The sequence below is a fragment of the Arachis hypogaea genome, chromosome 6 (assembly GCF_003086295.3).
Source record: "Arachis hypogaea cultivar Tifrunner chromosome 6, arahy.Tifrunner.gnm2.J5K5, whole genome shotgun sequence".
NCBI lineage: Eukaryota > Viridiplantae > Streptophyta > Magnoliopsida > Fabales > Fabaceae > Arachis > Arachis hypogaea.
Window position 1 is genome coordinate 31,787,212 of NC_092041.1, and position 22,088 is coordinate 31,809,299.

At 39.4% G+C, this 22,088-nt stretch overlaps 1 protein-coding gene across 1 annotated transcript; it reads left to right on the top strand.

Annotated features, from left to right (window-relative positions):
• Positions 1-9,206: 9,206 nt before the first annotated feature.
• On the top strand, positions 9,207-13,384 carry LOC112696527 (pyrophosphate-energized membrane proton pump 2-like). Its single transcript, XM_072196902.1, has 9 exons — positions 9,207-9,638; positions 9,821-9,930; positions 10,164-10,281; positions 10,356-10,559; positions 11,577-11,622; positions 12,190-12,356; positions 12,462-12,570; positions 12,886-13,008; positions 13,098-13,384. Exons 3-5 carry the CDS (start codon positions 10,183-10,185, stop codon positions 11,619-11,621), a joined length of 348 nt encoding a protein of 115 aa, XP_072053003.1. The 5' UTR covers positions 9,207-9,638; positions 9,821-9,930; positions 10,164-10,182; the 3' UTR covers position 11,622; positions 12,190-12,356; positions 12,462-12,570; positions 12,886-13,008; positions 13,098-13,384.
• The last annotated feature ends 8,704 nt before the right edge of the window (positions 13,385-22,088 follow it).

Genomic DNA, 22,088 nt, shown 5'->3' on the forward strand with positions numbered 1-22,088 from the left:
GAAGCTTTCTGGGGCATGCAGGGTTCTACAGAAGGTTTATAAAGGATTTTTCAAAAATTGCAAAACCTCTGAGTAACCTGTTAGCTGCTGACACACCATTTGTGTTTGACACACAGTGTCTGCAGGCGTTTGAGACCCTGAAAGCTAAGCTGGTCACAGCACCAGTCATCTCTGCACCAGATTGGACATTGCCATTTGAACTAATGTGTGATGCCAGTGACCATGCCATTGGTGCAGTGTTGGGACAGAGGCATAACAAGCTTCTGCACGTCATTTACTATGCCAGCCGTGTTCTAAATGATGCACAGAAGAACTACACAACCACAGAAAAAGAGTTACTTGCAGTGGTCTATACCATTGACAAGTTTAGATCCTATCTAGTGGGATCCAAAGTGGTTGTGTACACTGACCATGCTGCTCTTAAATATCTACTCACAAAGCAGGATTCAAAACCCAGGCTCATTAGATGGGTGTTGCTTCTGCAAGAGTTTGATATAGAAATAAGAGACAGAAAAGGGACAGAGAACCAAGTAGCAGATCATCTGTCCCGAATAGAACCAGTAGCTGGGGCGTCCCTCCCTTCTACTGAGATCTCAGAGACTTTCCCAGATGAGCAACTATTTGCCATTCAGGAAGCTCCATGGTTTGCAGATATTGCAAATTTTAAAGCTGTGAGGTTCATACCCAAAGAGTACAGTTACATGCAGAGAAAGAAATTAATTTCAGATGCCAAGTACTACCTCTGGGATGAACCATATCTCTTCAAGAGATGTGCTGACGGAGTGATCCGCAGGTGTGTACCCAGAGAAGAAGCACAAAGGATCCTATGGCACTGCCATGGATCACAGTATGGAGGACATTTTGGAAGTGAGCGAACAGCCACTAAAGTCCTCCAATGTGGCTTCTACTGGCCTACTCTCTATAAAGATTCCCGAGAGTTTGTGCGTAACTGTGACAGTTGCCAAAGAGCTGGTAACCTGCCTCATGGATATGCCATGCCTCAACAAGGGATATTAGAGATAGAACTGTTTGATGTATGGGGAATTGACTTCATGGGGCCATTCCCACCATCATACTCAAACACTTACATTCTGGTGGCAGTAGACTATGTGTCTAAGTGGGTAGAAGCGATTGCTACACCCACCAATGATACTAAGACCGTACTGAAATTCCTCCAGAAAAACATTTTCAGCAGATTTGGCATTCCCAGAGTGCTAATCAGTGATGGGGGCACTCATTTCTGCAATAAACAGCTACACCTTGCTATGGTTAGATATGGAATTAGCCACAAAGTGGCAACTCCGTATCATCCACAAACAAATGGGCAAGCTGAGGTCTCTAACAGAGAGCTAAAGAGAATCCTGGAACGGACTGTGATGGCCCGAAGAAAGGATTGGGCAAAGAGCTTGGATGATGCTCTGTGGGCATACAGAACAGCATTCAAGACTCCTATAGGAACCTCTCCATACCAACTAGTGTATGGGAAGGCCTGTCATTTGCCTGTGGAACTGGAACATAAAGCCTACTGGGCAACCAGATTCCTAAACATGGATGCACAGTTAGCTGGTGAAAAAAGACTGCTCCAGCTAAATGAGCTAGAGGAGTTCAGACTCAATGCCTTTGAAAATGCAAAAATTTATAAGGAAAAGGCAAAGAAATGGCATGACAAGAAGTTGTCAACCAGAGTCTTTGAGCCAGGACAAAAAGTTCTGCTCTTCAACTCTAGGCTCAGACTGTTTCCAGGAAAACTCAAATCCCGTTGGAGGGGTCCGTATGTGATTACAGGAGTGTCACCATATGGATATGTTGAGCTTCAGGATATTGATTCTGACAAGAAGTTCATTGTTAATGGACAGAGAATCAAGCACTATCTTGAAGGAAATTTTGAGCAGGAATGCTCAAAACTGAGACTTGAGTGATTCTCAGTGAAGGTCCAGCTAAAGACAGTAAAGAAGCGCTTGCTGGGAGGCAACCCAGTCATTAGTAGGTTGTATGATTAGTTCTTACAGAGGCAAATATCAAAAATGAAGGAATTCACAGAGTTACAGAAGGATTCAGCTCAAAAAGCAGAGAAAATGAGCTTACAGGCGAAAAAACGCCAGTAAGGGGCATTTTGGGCGTTAAACGCCAGAATGGGTACCATTCTGGGCGTTTAACGCCAGGAATGGTGCCATTTTGGGCGTTAAACGCCAGAATGGGCACCATTCTGGGCGTTTAACGCCAGGTGTGCAGCATCCTGGGCGTTTTGAAAAATGCCCAGTGATAAAGGCTTTCTGGTGTTTAACGCCAGCCAGGGCACCTGGCTGGGCGTTAAACGCCCAAAAGGGGTGCCAATTGGGCGTTAAACGCCAGAATGAGTGCCATTCTGGGCGTTTAACGCCAGAAAGGTGGGGGGACAACATTTTTGTTTTCAACTCAAATTTTTTCAAACTTTCCTCTTTTTACCCATACTCTTCTACATAAATGCACTTCAACCTTTCATCATTCACTTTCAAATCTTCACAAATCAAAACCATTCTTCAAATCTATTTCAAATTAATCCCAAATCTTCTTCAAAAACTCACCCTTTTCTCAATTTCTTTCCATATCTTCTCAAATCTCTCTTTTTTTTCGAAAAAAACTCTCCCCCCTCACCTTATAAATTCGTGTTTGGCTTCTTCTTTCCACCACACCATTCGAATTCCCTCTTCCTCTCTCTCTCTCTCTTCTCTTCTTTCTTCTCTTTTTGCTTGAGGACAAGCAAAACCTCTAAGTTTGGTGTGCTTTTCCGTGATCACTAAGCCAAGATTCATCAAGATCATGGCTCCTAAGGGAAAACAAACCAACTCAAGAGGAAAGAAAGAGACTAATCCAAAGAATCTTTAGAATCAAGAGAAGTTCTTAACCAAAGAACATGAAGACCATTATCACAAAATAATGGGTCTGAGGTCAGTGATCCCGGAAGTTAAATTTGATCTGAAAGAAGATGAATATCCGGAGATCCAAGAGCAAATTCGAAACAGAGGATGGGAAGTTCTGACCAATCTTGAAATAAAGGTTGGAAGAAACATGGTTCAGGAATTCTACTCTAATCTATGGCTAACAGATAAGCAGAGAATGACTGGAACTGCTTACCATACCTACAGAACCATGGTCAGAGGGAAAGTTATGTACTTCCATCTGGACAAAATAAGAGAAATCTTCAAACTACCTCAACTGCAAGATGATCCTGACTCCTTCAATAGGAGGATGGTGAGAGTAGATAAAGGGTTGGATCAAGTTCTAGAGGACATATGCCTCCCTGGGACTAAGTGGATAACCAATTCAAAGGGTGTCCCAAACCAACTCAAGAGGGGAGACCTCAAGCCAATTGCAAGAGGGTGGCTAGACTTTATTGGGCGTTCCATATTGCCCACTAGCAACCGTTCTGAGGTCACCATCAAGAGAGCAGTGATGATTCATTGCATTATGCTTGGAAAAGAAGTGGAAGTCCATCATGTGATTGCTTGTGAGATCTACACAATTGCAAATAAGAATTCCACTGTAACCAAATTGGCTTATCCAAGCCTGATCTCCTTGCTCTGTAAAGAGGCTGGAGTGAAGATGGAAGCAGATGAATTCATACCTATTGAACATCCAATCACCAAGAAGTCAATGGAAGGACAAGGGGCGTGAACTCCAAGAAACGCCAAAAGCTCTCATCTCAAGTTGAGGGAGCATCCACTTCTCAAAATAAAGGTTGTTGAGTCCTAACTCTGTGAAAACCTCTATCATTAGGAGCCTATGTTTTGCGTTTTTATCTTCTTCTGTTTTGCTTTATTTTTTTTCTCTAGTCTCATTCTATATCTATTTTTGAGTCTTGTTTTAATTCATAATTAATAAAATTGAATTTTTATGCGTTAAAGATATGAATGTCCTATGAATCCATCACCTCTCTTAAATGAAAAATGCTTTAATCACAAAAGAACAAGAAGTACAGGATTTCAAAATTTATCATTGAAACTAGTTGAATTAGTTTGATGTGGTGACAATACTTTTTGTTTTCTGAATGAATGCTTGAACAGTGCATATGTCTCTTGAATTTATTGTTTTGAGAATGTTAAAATTGTTGGCTCTTGAAAGAATGAGGAAAAAGAGAACTGTTATTGAGGATCTAAAATCATTAGACTGATTCTTGAAGCAAGAAAAAGCAGTGGATACAAAAAAAAAATTTCGAAAAAAAAAAGAAAAGAGAAAAAGAAAAGAAATAAAGTTGTAATCCAAGGCAACAAGAGTGTGCTTAAGAACCCTGGACACCTCTAATTGGGGACTTTAGCAAAGCTGAGTCACAATCTGAAAGGGTTCACCCAATTATGTGTCTGTGGCATGTATGTATCCGGTGGTAATACTGGAAGACAGAGTGCTTTGGGCCACAGCCAAGACTCATACACTAGCTATGTTCAAGAATCATTATGCTCAACTAAGAGAATCAATAACACTATCTGAGTTCTGAGTTCTTATAGATGCCAACATTCTGAACTTCAAGGGATAGAGTGAGATGCCAAAACTGTTCGGAGGCAAAAAGCTACTAGTCCCGCTCATCTAATTGGAACTATGTTTCCTTGATATTTTGGAGTCTATAGTATATTCTCTTCTTTTTATCCTATTTTGATTTTCAGTTGCTTGGGGACAAGCAACAATTTAAGTTTGGTGTTGTGATGAGCGGATAATTTGTATGCTTTTTGGCATTATTTTTAGTATGTTTTTAGTATAATCTAGTTAGTTTTTAGTATATTTTTATTAGTTTTTAGCTAAAATTCACTTTTCTGGACTTTACTATGAGTTTGTGTGTTTTTCTGTGATTTCAGGTATTTTCTGGCTGAAATTGAGGGTCCTGAGCAAAAATCTGATTCTGAGACCAAAAAGGACTGCAGATGCTGTTGGATTCTGACCTCCCTGCACTCGAAGTGGATTTTCTGGAGCTACAGAAACCCAATTGGTGCGCTCTCAACGGCGTTGGAAAGTAGACATCCTGGGCTTTCCAGCAATATATGATAGTCCATACTTTGCCCAAGATTTGATGGCCCAAACCGGCGTGGCAAAACAGCCTCAGAAATTCCAGCGTTAAACGCCGGAACTGGCATAAAACTTGGAGTTAAACGCCCAAACTGGCATGAAAGCTGGCGTTTAACTCCAGAAAAGGTCTCTACACGAAATTGCTTCATTGCTCAGCCCAAGCACACACCAAGTGGACCCAGAAGTGGATTTTTACGTCATTTACTCATTTCTGTACACCCTAGGCTACTAGTTTACTATTAATAGGATCTTTTGACATTGTAACTGAACCTTATGACCTCATGACACTTTACACGTTTTCTTTGTGTATCTTCCACGGCATGAGTCTCTAAACCCCATGGTTGGGGGTGAGGAGCTCTGCTGTGTCTTGATGGATTAATGCAATTACTACTGTTTCTCATTCAATCATGTTTGTTTCCATTCTAAGATAATACTTGTTCTTAATCCGGATGAATGTGATGATCCGTGACAATCATCATCATTCTCAACTATGAACGCGTGCCTGACAACCACCTCCGTTCTACCTTAGATTAAGTAGTTATCTCTTGGATTCTTTAACCGGAATCTTCGTGGTATAAGCTAGAATTGATGGCGGCATTCAAGAGGATCCGGAAGGTCTAAACCTTGTCTGTGGTATTCTGAGTATGATTCGATGATTGAATGACTGTGACGTGCTTCAATCTCCTGAAGGCGGGGCGTTAGTGACAGACGCAAAAGAATCACTGGATTCTATTCCGGCCTGATTGAGAACCGATAGATGAATTCCGCTATGCTGTGACAGAGCATATGCAATCGCTTTCACTGAGAGGATGGGAGGTAGCCATTGACAACGGTGAAACCCTACATATAGCTTGCCATGGAAGGAGACTTGCGTGTTTGAAGAAGAAGACAGTAGGAAAGCAGAGATTCAGAAGATGGAGCATCTCCAAACCTCAACCTATTCTCCATTACTGCAAAACAAGTAATCATTTCATGTTCTTTTGCTTTTCACAATCAATCCTGATAATTTCTGATATCCTGACTAAGATTTACAAGATAACCATAGCTTGCTTCAAGCCGACAATCCCTGTGGGATCGACCCTTGCTCATGCAAGGTATTACTTGGACGACCCAGTACACTTGCTGGTTAGTTGTGCGGGATTGCAAAAGTGTGATTGCAATTTCGTGCACCAATCAACATGCTTAACTAGGAAAGTCAATAACACTATCCGAAATTCTAAGTTCCCAGAGACGCCAATCACTTTAAACTTCAAAGGAAAAAGTGGGATGCCAAAACTATTCAGAAGCAAAAAGCTACAAGTCCCGCTCATCTAATTAAATTAATATTCATTGATATTCTGGAATTTATAGTATATTATCTTCTTTTATACTATTTGATTTTCAGTTGCTTGGGGACAAGCAAAAATTTAAGTTTGGTGTTGTGATGAGCGGATAATTTATACGCTTTTTGGCATTGTTTTTATATAGTTTTTAGTAAGTTTGAGCTAATTTTAGGGATGTTTTCATTAGTTTTTTTGTTAAATTCACATTTCTGGACTTTACTATGAGTTTGTGTGTTTTTCTGTGATTTCAGGTAAATTCTGGCTGAAATTGAGGGACTTGAGCAAAACTCTGAAGAAGGCTGACAAAAGGACTGCTGATGCTGTTGGAATCTGACCTCCCTGCACTCGAAATGGATTTTCTGGAGCTACAGAACTCCAAATGGCGCGCTCTCAACGGCGTTGGAAAGTAGACATCCAGGGCTTTCCAGCAATATATAATAGTTCATACTTTATTCGGAAATTGATGACGTAACTTGGCGTTGAACGCCAAGTACAAGCTGCTGCCTGGAGTTAAACACCAGAAAAACGTCATGATCCGGAGTTGAACGCCCAAAACACATCATAACTCGGAGTTCAACTCCAAGAGAAGCCTCAGCTCGTGGATTGATCAAGCTCAGCCCAAACATACACCAAGTGGGCCTCGGAAGTGGATTTATGCATCAATTACTTATTCATGTAAACCCTAGGAGCTAGTTTATTATAAATAGAACATTTAACTATTGTATTAGACATCTTGGGACGATTAGTTCTCAGATCATGGGGGCTGGCCATTCGGCCATGCCTGAACCTTTTACTTATGTATTTTCAACGGTGGAGTTCTGCACACCATAGATTAAGGGTGTGGAGCTCTGCTGTACCTCAAGTATTAATGCAATTCCATTGTCTTTTATTCAAATCTCTCTTATTTTTATTCCAAGATATTCATTCGTACCCAAGAACATGATGAATGTGATGATAAGTAACCCTCATTATCATTCTCACTTATGAACGCACGTGATTGACAACCACTTCCGTTCTACATGCAACAGAGCTTGAATGTGTATCTCTTGGATTCCCCAACAGAATCTTCGTGGTATAAGTTAGATAGATGGCGGCATTCATGAGGATCCGGAAAGTCTAAACCTTGTCTGTGGTATTCCAAGTAGGATCCTGGGATTGAATGACTGTGACGAGCTTCAAACTCCTGAAGGCTGGGCGTGATGACAAGCGCAAAAGAATCAAGGGATTCTATTCTAACCTGATTGAGAACCGACAGATGATTAGCCGTGCTGTGACAGAGCATAGGAACGTTTTCACTGAGAGGATGGGATGTAGCCATTGACAACGGTGATGCCCTACATACAACTTGCCATGGAAAGGAGTAAGAAGGATTGAGTTGAAGCAGTGGGAGAGCAGGCGTCCTTGAGCCATACAGTATCTTCATTCGCTTATCTGAAATTCCCACCAATGAATCTGCATGAGTATTCTATCCCTTTTATTATTTATTTTCTTATTTCTATTTCCGAAAACCCATAAACCAATTTAATCTGCCTAACTGAGATTTACAAGGTGACCATAGCTTGCTTCATACCAACAATCTCTGTGGGATCGACCCTTACTCACGTAAGGTTTATTACTTGGACGACCCAGTACACTTGCTGGTTAGTTGAACGGAGTTGTGAGCTTCTCTAACAGTGCCTGAAATTCTTTTATCACAATTTCGTCCACCAATCTCCATACACTTATTTTCGAAAACCATTATAACCATTTGAATCCGCCTGACTGAGATTTATAAGATGACCATAGCTTGCTTCATACCAATAATCTCCGTGGGATCGACCCTTACTCACGTAATGTTTATTAGTTGGACGACCCAGTGCACTTGCTGATTAGTTGTGCGAAGTTGTGAAGAATGTGAGTGAACCTTAGTAGTGTGCACCAAGTTTTTGGAGCCATTACTAAGAATTGTTCGAGTTATAAAAAGTGTAAATCACAATTTTGCCTATCAGTAAGCCTTGTAATAAAATGAAGCTAGGAAATGGAGGTAACTTAGAGGTGAAGCAAAGTTGGAAAAGTGATGAATTATGTATGAAAATGGGTATATTTGGAGTGTATATGGTCCCATGGCTTAAATGATATGATTATGCAATAATTACAAATGATTATGAATGTTTATTTGGCTTATATACTCTATTATCTGGGACACGAGTTTTCCTGGGTAAAATACCATGGCTTGCCACCACATGTTCCAAGTTGAGACTCGATACTCCGTCGACCTTACGTCGTAAGAGGTGACCGGGCACTTATAAATTTCCAAAAAGTTTAACCCCCATTGAGTAAAGTTTTATATATGTATGAATTATGAATAAAAAGAGAAAAAGCTATGCATAGACTCATGGGGATGCGCGATAGCGGACAGTCCAGGGTTTAGCAGCCGGACTTGTCCTCAGCCATAGGACAGGTATACATCATGTGCATATTGTTTGCTTTTCTTGCTTGTGCATTAATTGAGAATTCATAAGTGAATTATTATGTTAATTGTTATATTTGCTAATTGCAGTACTTGTATACTATATGTGTTTGCCCTTACTTGCTTGTTTGTCTGTGCACTATCACTGGTGTTGGAGGATTGAAGGAAAGACGGGAAAGTTAGGAAGTCACTACAAAAAAATTCATTTTTAGTGACAAACTTTTAGCGACAATAATACAATGGTTACTATTTCTTTTATTTAACTTATATTTTTGTGGCCATTACACATTTGTCATTATTAATATATATTATAATGGCAATTATTATTATTGCTATTAAATTATTACTTCTTTTATTTTTATATTTATTTTTTTAAATTAATAACGGCCATTGTTATTATTGCCAGTAAACGTATTCCTATTTTCCTAAACTAAATTGATTAAAAAAGAAAAAGAAAAAAAATTGTCCCTGTGTTGGGGTTTGGTTCTTCAGAAGACTCACTTTCCTCCGTCACTACCTTAATGGAACTAACTTCCCTCCATCATCGACCATCACCGCCACAGGCCTTGCCACCACTGACAGCCGCCGTCCATCGTCCTACACTCATTCAACCTGCATCTCTATTCCTCCACCTCAGATCTGCGTTCTAAATTCTTGATTCCTTTTATCCAAATTGGAAAACCAAAAAATAGTGTCAGTGTTGTGCCATGGAAGCTTGAGCTCGTAGTTTTGGTGTAAGTCCTGCGACTGCGACACTCTTCCTTCTCTTTCTTTCTCTGCTTACAATGAAGGACTCTGAATCCCATTCACCTTTTGCCGTTCACCTCACATCAGTATGTTTCGTATCTCTCTCATTCATTCCAATCTGTTTTTCTCCAATTCTCTAAAATTAGGGATTTTATGTAATTGCAAATTTATTATTTTGGAGTTTGGACCGTTCAATTCTTAGTAGAGGAAAGATGAATATCTGTCATAATTATGCATTTTGGTCCTTGTTTGTGAAAATTTTTCGCAGGGGGCAAGAAATTCTGCACCACCACTGATACGTTGACTCAGCGGGAGCCTGATTCAATGCTGGCTGCTATGTTCAGTGGTCGCCACACTCTCTTCCTAGATTCTGATAAGGCAATGTCAAATTCTGTCTTTCTTTGTTTTTTGTTTATACTTGTATATGGTTTCCTCAATTATGCACGTTTGGCTTTGTTTATTGATTTGGTGCATTGCATTGCATGCTGAGTAAGAGTTTGTGGAGAGTGAGTGTGGGATTAAAAAAGGGAATTCAAAATTCAGCGACTAGGGTCAGGGGGTGACTTGCCCCAATCTGGTGGTGAGTATAACCCTTATCCTGTGGCGTGCAGGGTCAATTCCAGCCACGGCATGATGATCGATGATGACATGGAGGCTGGTTCTTTGGGGCCTTACCACGACAGGCCAAGAACTTTCCGCAACATGCGCACCAAACCTTACACCCCACTGGTAAATTAACTCCACTACCACTGCTTCCTTCATTATCTAATTTCAACCATTTTCTCACTCCCATCTTTCTGCAGATATTTCGTATTCTCCTGGGAATAAATGTCTGTGTTCTATTCATTCTTTTGCTCCTCGGATTTGGGGCTACCTTTTACATGGGAGCCAGTACATCTCCCATCATTGTCATTGTCATCTCTATTCGTATTCTCAGCTTCCTTGTGTCTATATATCTTATAAAGTGGGTGCTTGCAAAGGATGAGGGCCCCCTTGAAATGGTTCAGGTAACTCTATTTCCTATGCTTAACTTTTTATGCCCTGCTCCCACAAACATTCTAGATTTATATTCCCTTTTATTAAATTCGAGTCTTCATTTTGGTTACTGGGTTTTTGCAATATGAAATATTGATATAGAATGTGATGCGAATCACATAGAACAACTATATCTTTTTTATTAAATAGAGAGAAGTTGATTGTTGTGGATTCTGTAAGAGAGGGTGGGGTTGATTGCTGTAGGTTACATCCCTAGCTAAAACAAAAGTGCCATTTCATGCATAGTCTTTTGACAAAACAATTTAGCATTAATATAACTTTCATGTGGTTTTTATAGTAGTAGAAAATTTAGAATTCTCATTCAATTTTCTTAAGTTTAGTTGATTTGGGTTACTGAGCGTTAAGTAGCCACCTATATACGACAAGATGATGAAAACTTGTCTAGAGAGTTGATTGGAAGAAGAAGACAAATAAGCAATAAAGGCACTAGTGCAAACATCTCATGCATAGGGCCTAATTTCTATCAGAGAGTGTGGAGCTATTTGGTTTTTATTTTATAATGAAATATGTCAAAGACCAACTATCTCAAAATCTTAAGCTATTGCATGTAAGGCACATGAATAATTTTTGAAATATTCCGATAAAGCAAACTATTTGTTTACTATATAACAGTTCACATGTTAAAACTTATTCTAGATTTGTGATGTCTTTTATGCTGACTTCGAATATCATACCATGAACTCATTGTTTTCTTGTCCTGAGCTTATCATATTGCTTTCTAGATAGCAGATGCTATACGAGATGGAGTTGAAGGCTTCTTTAGGACCCAATAATTATATTGTCAGTGTTAAAGGATAATTAATTGAGTGAAACTAAAAGGATCCTTTTGATTATTAACCGAGATTATTTAAGTTATAGTATCTCTTGTTAGTAGTATTGTATTCTGTTATATCTATCACTGAGGATTAGGAATGAGAAGGAGGACCAAGGATGCTAATTGGTTTCTTACTTCTTTTTTTTTTTTACAGGGGATGATAGTGACAGAAAGATGGCTCTCAAATTTGAAAGAGTGAAGTGAGTAACTTTCTGTTATACAAGTTCTCTAATCCATCTACATCAGTGTAGGTGAAATTAGTTATAATTCAAGGGACAATGTTATTGTTAACATATCTTAATTATTCTGAATTTAATATCTCCCTGTAGAAAATGGGAGAATGAAATACCAAAACCATATCTGGAGTAGTTCTTATCACATCCTCCTGAAGAACTAAATATTATATTTTGCTTTCTTCTTTCCTGAAAGTTTTCTGAATTTTTTTGCCTTTTTAATTGTTGTCTAACTGATTGGAAAAAGATATTTTCATGTTGGTAATGTTAGAATACAATCAAAAGGACTTCTATAAGTTCATCTTTTGTATTTCCATGATTTGTTAAGGATTAAATTACATGTCAATTGTCTCTAAGGGTATGTTTCATTGGGGTAAAAGAGGGATGGAATATATTATAGTTGAGTTTGATATATATTGAGTTCGTGCAAGGCGAGTATTTCTTGTTACACAACTACCATCAAACAATCCTTATCAATTTATATATCAATAAACCATCCAACCAAACATCTCCGTCACATTTACCCTTGTGAAGGTATTGGCTTTCTGTTGGAGCTCAACCTTCGGAAGCAGTAGAGCGTCTACTACTGCGAGCAGGGTTACTTCCTCCACCACCAATAGTGGCAGCAGGTGGACCACGTGGTACGAGCTCTGTCGGTACATCCAAACAGGAACAGCCAGCTGATGCTAACCGCGATGATGGTGAGCTTGACACACTCCTCCTATAAGTGCTTGACAATTTTCACCTTTTGAGCTAGTTTTTGAGGTTGAATTTTGGCTCACTCAATTTTAATGCCATTATTACAGGTGTATTTCCACAAGCTATCTGTTCAATTGGCTTACAAGTTAACTGAAGAGAATATCTAACATATGTTTCGGGAATGTGGTTTGAGTTGTGGAAGTATCATCACCTAGAGTAAGGACTAAACATTGATTAAATTATGCACGCCGCCAAGTTGTACTCTGAAATGAACTCGTAGTTTATCTTACTATTGAAATTCCTGTTATTTCTATTTTTCTGAAACTTTTGCATTTGGAAGTTTGTCTAGACAATAACAGTAGCAGCACATTTGGTTTCATATTTATTTTTCTAATCTATCATTTCAGTTTCAGAATGCTATAACAAGTTTGAAAGTATTTGAACTTTCTATTTTCGAATTGATGAAGAGTCCTTTGAAAGCAAAGAAGATCTGTGAAACTAACTAAATTGTTGTTATAACTTTGAGCGCAGATGATAGCAATCACAATGATGATGAAATTGAGAAGACACTAGCCATCCTAATTGGTCTCATAGCTGGTGTTGCTCTAATCATCGTTTTCCTCTCCTTGTCCAAGGTCTGCGAAAAGCACAAAGGTAATCTATGCTTTCAAATTTGTTTAAACATTTAATTCATCATCATGCATGGTTCTAATACGTGGATTATTCTTTGATTATGCATGCAGGTGGTAAATAAATAAAGAATGCTTTTTCCTTGGTAAAATTATTAGTCTTTTGGTGGCTAAATTTATAGCATATAGGCTGGGATTTGTAGAGATGGTTGTACCCTGTGGAGATCCGAACGATCCACACTATAGAAAAAATGCTTTTGGTGCTGGAGAAGATGGCTTGGGGAAAAATACACATTCTCTCAAGAAGGTTTCAGATCACATATTTGTAACATGATTATTTTTTTCACAAGACATTTATTTATCAATATTTGAGTTTAATGAAATATCTCATTTCGTAGTAATTAATTTCAGTATATTTATATTATGCATAATGACAATAATTGCTAACAAAAATAATTGAGATTTTAGAAAAACAAAAAAGATAGTTTGTTGCTTTTAAGAAAATGAGTATAATATAACTAAAAAAAGTCTTACGATTTTAGCGGCAATAGGTAATGGCAACTAAAAGTGAATAACATTACTATTTTAGAATAATTTTTAGTAGCCATATAAATTGCGGGTAAAATTGGTATTGGCGGCAATAGTAATGGCTATTAAAAGTGAATAACATTACAATATTAGAATTATTTTTGGCGGCCATATAAATTGCCAAGAAAATGGCCACTAAAAGTTATATACTTTTTGTGGCCATTAAAGAGGCTTTTACCGACAAATATTATAATTGCCGCTACAACCTTTTAGCGGTGAAGCATAAGACGGCTAATGTCTAATTGCTGGTAAATGTATTAGCGGCTATTTTTATTGCCGCTAAAAACTAAATAAATAGCCGCTAAAAGTGAATTTTCTTGTAGTGAATTTAATCTAGTTTAAGGTTTGGTTAGGCATTCCCAGAACCATATATCTTATGTGCATGGCACCTTTACCATGCTGAAAACCTCTGGTTCTCATCCCATACTATGTTGTTTTTCAGATGCAGGTCGAAAGGCACATTGCTAGGCATCTGGAGTTCTACAGCAAAGTGATTTCTGGGATTTTATTTTGGTGTAGAGTTTTGTTTAATCTTATGTACTTAACTCTCCGAACAGCTTGCTTTATTTTGTACCTCGTAGAGGATTAAGGAGAACTAGGGTTTATATATGTATTTTAGACTTTGGGTTATCTATATATGTATTTAAATATTCTCTGGCCAGCTTTAGCTTCGCAGGCTGAGTTAGGATCTTGTTATTTTGTATTCTTGACCCTCTGACGTGGCGGAAATTGGTGAGTTAAGAAATTATTAATAGGAATACGCTGCAAGTACAGTCCGTAACCAGCCAAAAATCCGCTTATCAATTTAGAAGGGTTGTCACAATATTGAAATTAAAATACTGGGAGTATGAATCCCAGGTCGTCTCCCAACGAGTTGCAGAAAGATGTGCTATTTTATCAATCAGGTATTTTCAAAAATGGTTGAGTTGATAAACAAGAAATTAATTTAGAGAATTTAATTAATTTTAAAAAAAGCCTTGACTGGGAGTAGATTAGTTGGAAGCCCTATTCTTGTTGAAGTACTCTCAAGATTAATTAATAATTGGAAGCTGCTCTGCTTAGTTATCCCTTACTAGATAAAGGAAAGTCAAGCAAGTTGGAAAGCTGTTTCTAGTCACAAGTCCTAATCCTCTCCCTTGGGAAGGACTAGTGTCAATGATTAGAGGGTGATCCAACAATAAATCCAATTATAATTTTTCTCTTGAGTGATTCAACTCAAGGTTTCCTTTCAATCATCTCCCAATCAAGTTATGGAACTACTCACTCATCACAATTATAAACTTCACAGAATCAATGGGGAAAATAAAAGAAGACATAATAAATAATAATGAAAGAGATTAATTGAAAAAAAAAATAGTCTATATTAATAACTTGTGAAAATAATCAAATGTCAACTCTAGAGGAATTAGGAATATGGAAGAATAAATGAAAAGTAAATAACAGAATATAATGATCAGTACCGGAGGTAGACTCTTCTCAAAAGCTAAAGCCAAAACCTTCAAAATCCTAATTATGAATGTTCAAGTGAGTAAACCTAGGGGAGGAGTAAATTCAGATCTAAAAACTAAAAATTATACGGAATGAATGTTGTTCCCTGTCTCTGCATGTTCCCTGGCTCTAATCTGTGTTTCTGGGCCGAAAACTGGGTTGAAATCCGCGCGGTTGCGTCAGGCTCGCGAGTGCGTCACTGTGATTTCTTTCTTTTCGCGCGGTCACGTCAGCCATGCTACCGCGTGACTTCTCGCTGGTTATCTCCTCAATTCTTTGTGTTCCTTCCATTTTTGCATGCTTCCTTTCTATCCTTTAAGCCATTCCTGCCCTATAATTCCTGAAATCACTTAACACACATATCAAGGCATCTAATGGTAATAAGAGAGGATTAAATAAAAGAAAATAAAAGCCAAAGAAGCATGTTTTCAATCATAGAGTATTTTTAGGAAGGAATTGTAATTACATGCAAATCTGGTGGACGAAATTGTGATCACTTGTTCTTTCGACTTGTAGGATGTATACTCTGAGGGCATTGTTTATTTCCTTCACAATTTCGTTCAACTAACCAGCAAGTGTACTGGGTCGTCCAAGTAATAAACCTTACGTGAGTAAGGGTCGAATCCACAGAGATTGTTGGTATGAAGCAAGCTATGGTCACCTTGCAAATCTCAGTTAGGCAGATTAAAAATGGTTTATGGGTTTTCGAAAATAGAAATAATGAAAGGGATAAAGATACTTATGCAGATTCATTGGTGGGAATTTCAGATAAGCGGATGGAGATGCTGTAGAGCTCTTGGACGCCTGCTCTCCTACTCCTTCTACTCAATCCCTCGTACTCCTTTCCATGGCAAGCTTTGTATAGGGGTTCACTATCAACTGTGGCTACTTTCATTCCTCACGGGGAAATAACCTGTGCGGCTGTCACTCGCACAGCTAACCAGTCTAGAGGCATAACCCATGGCTGATGGCTACATCCCATCCTCGCAGTGAAAACTATGCTAACGCACTCTGTCACAGTACGGCTAATCACCGGTTGGTTCCCGCTCCTACTGGAATAGAATCCCTCTTTTGCGTCTGTCACCAACGCCCAGCAGGTTAAAGTTTGAAGCACGTCACGGTCACTCATTACCGGAATCCTACTCGGAACACCACAGACAAGGTGGACTTTTCGGATTCCCAGAATCCTACTTGGAATACCACAGACAAGGTGAGACTTTCCGGATCCTCATAAATGCCGCCATCTATCTAGCTTATACCACGAAGATTCTGTTGGGGAATCTAAGAGATACGCATTCAAGCTCTGTTGCATGTAGAACGGACATGGTTGTCAATCACGCGCATTCATAAGTGAGAATGATAATGAGGGTAATCTGGCTCATCACATTCATCATGTTCTTGGGTACGAATGAATATCTTGGAATAAGAATAAAAGAAAATTGAATAAAAGAAGATAGAATTTCATTAATACTTGAGGAACAGCAGAGCTCCACACCCTTAATCTATGGTGTGCAGAAACTCCACCGTTGAAAATACATAAACAAAGAGTTCAGGCATGGCCGAATGGCCAGCCCTCTCTAATGTGATCACAGGATTCAAAATACTATCCCGGATCTGGTCAAAGACGTCTAATACAGTAGATAAATGTTCTATTTATAATAAATTAGCTACTAGGGTTTACATGAATAAGTAATTGATGCATAAATTCACTTCTGGGGCCCACTTGGTGTATGCTTGGGCTGAGCTTGATCATTCCACGAGCTAAGGCATTTCTTGGCGTTAAACTTTGAGTTATGACGTGTTTTGGGCGTTTAACTCCGGATCATGACGTTTTTCTGGCGTTTAACTCCAGACAGCAGCGTGTACTTGGCGTTTAACGCCAAGTTACGTCGTCATTCTTCGAATAAAGTATGGACTATTATATATTGCTGGAAAGCCCTGGATGTCTACTTTCCAACGCCGTTGAGAGCGCGCCAATTGGAGTTCTGTAGCTCCAGAAAATCCATTTCGGGTGCAGGGAGGTCAGATTCCAACAGCATCAGCAGTCCTTTTGTCAGCCTTCTTCAGAGTTTTGCTCAAATCCCTCAATTTCAGTCAGAATTTACCTGAAATCACAGAAAAACACACAAACTCATAGTAAAGTCCAGAAATGTGAATTTATCATAAAAACTAATGAAAACATCCCTAAAAGTAGCTTAAACTTACTAAAAACTATATGAAAACAATGCTAAAAAGCGTATAAATTATCCGCTCATCACAACACCAAACTTAAATTGTTGCTTGTCCCCAAGCAACTGAAAATCAAGTAGGATAAAAAGAAGAGAATATACTATAAAGTCCAAAATATCAATGAATATTAATTTAATTAGATGAGCGGGACTTGTAGCTTTTTGCTTCTGAACAGTTTTGGCATCTCACTTTTTCCCTTGAAGTTTAGAGTGATTGGCTTTTCTAGGAACTTAGAATTTCAGATAGTGTTATTGACTTTCCTAGTTAGGCATGTTGATTCTTGAACACAGCTATTTTATGAGTCTTGGCTGTGGCCCTAAGCACTTTGTCTTCCAGTATTACCACCGGATACACAAATGCTACAGACACATAACTGGGTGAACCTTTTCAGATTGTGACTCAGCTTTGCTAAAGTCCCCAGTTAGTGGTGTCCAGAGCTCTTAAGCACACTCTTTAGCTTTGGATCACGACTTTAACCATTCAGTCTCAAGCTTTTCACTTGGACCTTCATGACACAAGCACATGGTTAGGGACAGCTTGATTTAGCCGCTTAGGCCTGGATTTTATTTCCTTGGGCCCTCCTATCCATTAATGCTCAAAGCCTTGGATCTTTGCTAAAATTTTCGCCACTTTTTTTTTTCTTTTTTCTTTTTTTTTTTCACTGCTTTTTCTTGCTTCAAGAATCAATTTCATGATGTTTTTCAGATCATCAATAACATTTCTCTTTGTTTCATCATTCTTTCAAGAACCAACAATTTTAACACTCATAGACAACAAGATCAAAAATATGCACTGTTCATTCATTCATTCAGAAAACAAAAATTATTGCCACCACATCAATATAATTAAATTAAATTCACTAATAATTTCGAAAATTATGTACTTCTTGTTCTTTTGAATTAAAACATTTTTTCTTTTAAGAGAGGTGAAAGACTAATGGATTTTATTCATAGCTTTAAGGCATGGTTTAAACACTAATGATCATGAAGTAGAAACACAAAAACATAGACAAACATAACACTTAAAAACCGAAAACAGAAAGAAAATAAAGAACAAGGAATGAATCCACCTCTAGTGGCGTCTTCTTCTTGAAGGACCAATGATGTTCTTCAACTCTTCTATGTCCCTTCCTTGCCTTTGTTGCTCCTCCCTCATGGCTCTTTGATCTTCTCTTATTTCTTGAAGAGTGAGGGCGTGTTCATGGTGTTCCACCCTTAGTTGTTCCACGTTTTGGCTCAAGTCTTCTAAGGAGGTACTGAGTTGCTCCCAATAGTTGTTGGGAGGAAAGTGCATTCCATGAGGCATTTGTTGATGATGAACTTCCTCATGTTCTCCTTGGGGGCCGTGAGGAACTTCCCTTGTTTGCTCCATCCTCTTCTTGGTGATGGGCTTGTCTTCTTCAATGGAGACATCTCCATCTATGATAACTCCAGCTGAATAACATAGATGGCATATGAGGTGGGGGAAGGCTAGCCGTGCCATGTATGAAGGCTTGTCAGCTATTTTGTAGAGTTCATTGGCTATGACTTCATGAACCTCTACTTCCTCTCCAATCATGATGCTATGGATCATGATGGCCCGATCCTCGGTTGCTTGTAGGGATGATGGATCTTTGGATGAACTCCAACCATCCTCTAGCTACAGGCTTGAGGTCCAGTCTTCTTAGTTGGACCGGTTTGCCTTTGGAGTCTACTCTCCATTGGGCGCCTTCCACACAAATGTCCGCAAGGACTTGGTCCAACCTTTGATTAAAGTTGACCCTTCTTGTGTAAGGGCATTCATCACCTTGCATCATGGGTAGATGAAACGCCAACCTCACATTTTCCGGACTGAAATCTAAGTATTTCCCCCGAACCATTGTGAGGTAGTTCTTCGGATTCGGGTTCATACTTTGATCATGGTTCCTTGTGATCCATGCATTAGCATAGAACTCTTGAACCATCAGTAATCTGACTTGTTGCATGGGGTTGGTTATGACTTCCCACCCTCTTCTTTGGATCTCATGTCGGATTTCCGGATACTCATTCTTTTTGAGCTTGAAGGGGACCTCAGGGATCACCCTTTTCTTTGCCACAACATCATAGAAGTGGTCTTGGTGGCTCTTGGAGATGAATCTCTCCTTCTCCCATGATTCGGAAGTGGAAGCTTTTGCCTTCCCTTTTCCTTTTCTTGAGGAAACTCCGGTCTTGGGTGCCATTGATGGTGAATGAAAAATAAAAAGCTAGGCTTTTTACCACACCAAACTTAAAATTTGCTCGTCCCGAGCAAAAAAAAAAAAAAGAAAAAGAAGAGTAGAAGAAGAAGAAGAGAATTTGAGTAGAGAGGGAGAAGAGAGGTTCGGCTATAGGAGAGAAGAAGGGGTTTGTGTTGTGTGAAAATGAAGAAGAAAGGAGATGTATTTATAGGGAGAGGGGGGGTTGGGATTCGGCCATTTTGGGTGGGAAAGGGTGGGGAATTGAATTTGAATGTAGTGGGGGTAGGTGGGGTTTATGGGGAAGAGGAGGTTGATGTGAATGGTGCATGGGGTAATTGGGAAGAGGTATTGAGGTGATTGGTGAAGGGTATTGGGAATTGTGACATGGATATTCAAATCACAAAAGTAGGATTAAGAGGGAAGGTGAGAATTGGGTAGGTGGGGATCCTGTGGGGTCCACAGATCCTGAGGTGGGGATCCTGTGGGGTCCACAGGTCCTGAGGTGAAAAGAAATACCATTCCTTCACCCTATAGGCGTGTAAATTGCCTTTATGCATCATTCTGGCGTTCAAACGCCCATTGGTGCATGTTCTGGGCGTTAAACGCCCATGTGATGCTTGTTTCTGGCGTTGAACGCCAGTTTCAAGCTTGTTTCTGGCGTTCAGCGCCAGATTGTCCTCTGTGTGCGCATCCTGGCGTTAAACGCCAGGATGTAGCTTGTTTTGGGCGTTCAGCGCCAGGAAGATGCTCTGTTCTGGCGCTGAACGCTGGCCAGATGCATCTTCTGGGCGCTGAACGCCGGCCCGTGCGTCCTCCAGGGTGAAAATTTTTTCTTCTGTTTTTTTTTTTACTCTGTTTTTAATTTTTTTGATTTTTTTCGTGACTCCTCATGATCATGTACCTAATTAAACACAAAAATAACACCAAAACAAAATAAGATAAAATTAGATAAATAAAATTGGGTTGCCTCCCAACAAGCGCTTCTTTAATGTCAATAGCTTGACAGTGGCTCTCATGGAGCCACAGAGCAATCAAGTCAATGTTGTCTAGTCCCAACACCAAACTTAGAGTTTGGATATGGGGTTTGAACACCAAACTTAGAGTTTGGTTGTGGCTTCACAACACCAAACTTAGAGTCTGACTGTGTGGGTTCTTCTTGACCTTGAACTGAGAGAAGCTCTTCATGCTTACTCTCTTTTGTCACAGAGGGATGGCCATGTGCTTGAAACACAAGGTATTCTCCATTTAGTTGAAGGACTAACTCTCCTCTATTGACATCTATCACAGCTTCTGCTGTGGCTAGGAAAGGTCTTCCTAGGATGATGCATTCATCATCTTCCTTCCTAGTATCTAGGATTATGAAATCAGTAGGGATGTAAAAGTCTTCAACTTTTACTAGCACGTCCTCTACTATCCCATGAGCTTCTCTCATGGATTTATCTGCCAATTGTAATGAGAACAAGGCAGGTTGTACCTCAATGATTCCCAGCTTCTCCATTACAGAGAGTGACATAAGGTTTATCCCTGACCCAAGATCACACAGAGCTTTTTCAAAGCTCATGGTGCCAATGGTGCAAGGTATTAAGAACTTGCCAGGATCTTGTTTCTTTTGAGGTAGAATTTCCTGAATCCAAGTATCCAAATCACGAATGAGCAAGGGAGGTTCACTTTCCCAAGTCTCATTACCAAATAGCTTGGCATTCAGTTTCATGATAGCTCCTAGATAATGAGCAACTTGCTCTCCAGTCACATCTTCATCCTCTTCAGAGGATGAATAATAGTCAGAGCTCATGAATGGCAGAAGGAGATTTAGTGGAATCTCTATGGTCTCTATATGAGTCTCAGATTCCTCAGGATCCTTAATAGGAAGCTTCTTCTTGCTTGGAGGACGTCCCAGGAGGTCTTCCTCACTGGGATTTTCGTCCTCCTCCTCCTTGATGCATTCGGCCATGTTGATTAAATCAATGGCTTTGCACTCTCCTTTTGGATTCTCTTCTGTATTACTTGGGAGAATACTGGGAGGAGTTTCAATAACTTTCTTACTCAGCTGGCCTACTTGTGCCTCCAAATTTCTAATGGAGGATCTGGTTTCATTCATGAAACTGAAGGTGGCCTTTGACAGATCAGAGACTATATTAGCTAAATTAGAATTATTTTGTTCAGGGTTCTCTGTCTGTTGCTGAGAAGATGATGGAAATGGCTTACTATTGTTCAGCCTATTGCGTCCACCATTATTAAAGCCTTGTTGAGGCTTTTGTTGATCCTTCCAGGAGAAATTTGGGTGATTTCTCCATGATGGGTTATAGGTGTTTCCATATGGTTCACCCATGTAATTAACCTCTGCCATGGCAGGGTTCTCAGGATCATAAGCTTCTTCAGAAGCTACCTCTCTAGTACTGTTGGATGCATGTTGCAATCCATTCAGATTTTGAGAGATTATGTTGACTTGTTGAGTCAACATTTTGTTCTGAGCCAATATGGCATTCAGAGCATCAATTTCAAGAACTCCTTTCTTCTGAGGTATCCCATTATTCACGGAATTCCTCTCAGAGGTATACATGAACTGGTTGTTTGCAACCATGTCAATGAGTTCTTGAGCCTCTTCA

Coding starts and splice junctions, on each gene's coding strand:
- LOC112696527 (XM_072196902.1), top strand. CDS start 10,183: ATGATGATCGATGATGACATGGAGGCTGGTTCTTTGGGGCCTTACCAC. Junction 10,282..10,355: donor CCAAACCTTACACCCCACTG/GTAAATTAACTC, acceptor ATCTTTCTGCAG/ATATTTCGTATTCTCCTGGG. Junction 10,560..11,576: donor GCCCCCTTGAAATGGTTCAG/GTAACTCTATTT, acceptor TTTTTTTTACAG/GGGATGATAGTGACAGAAAG.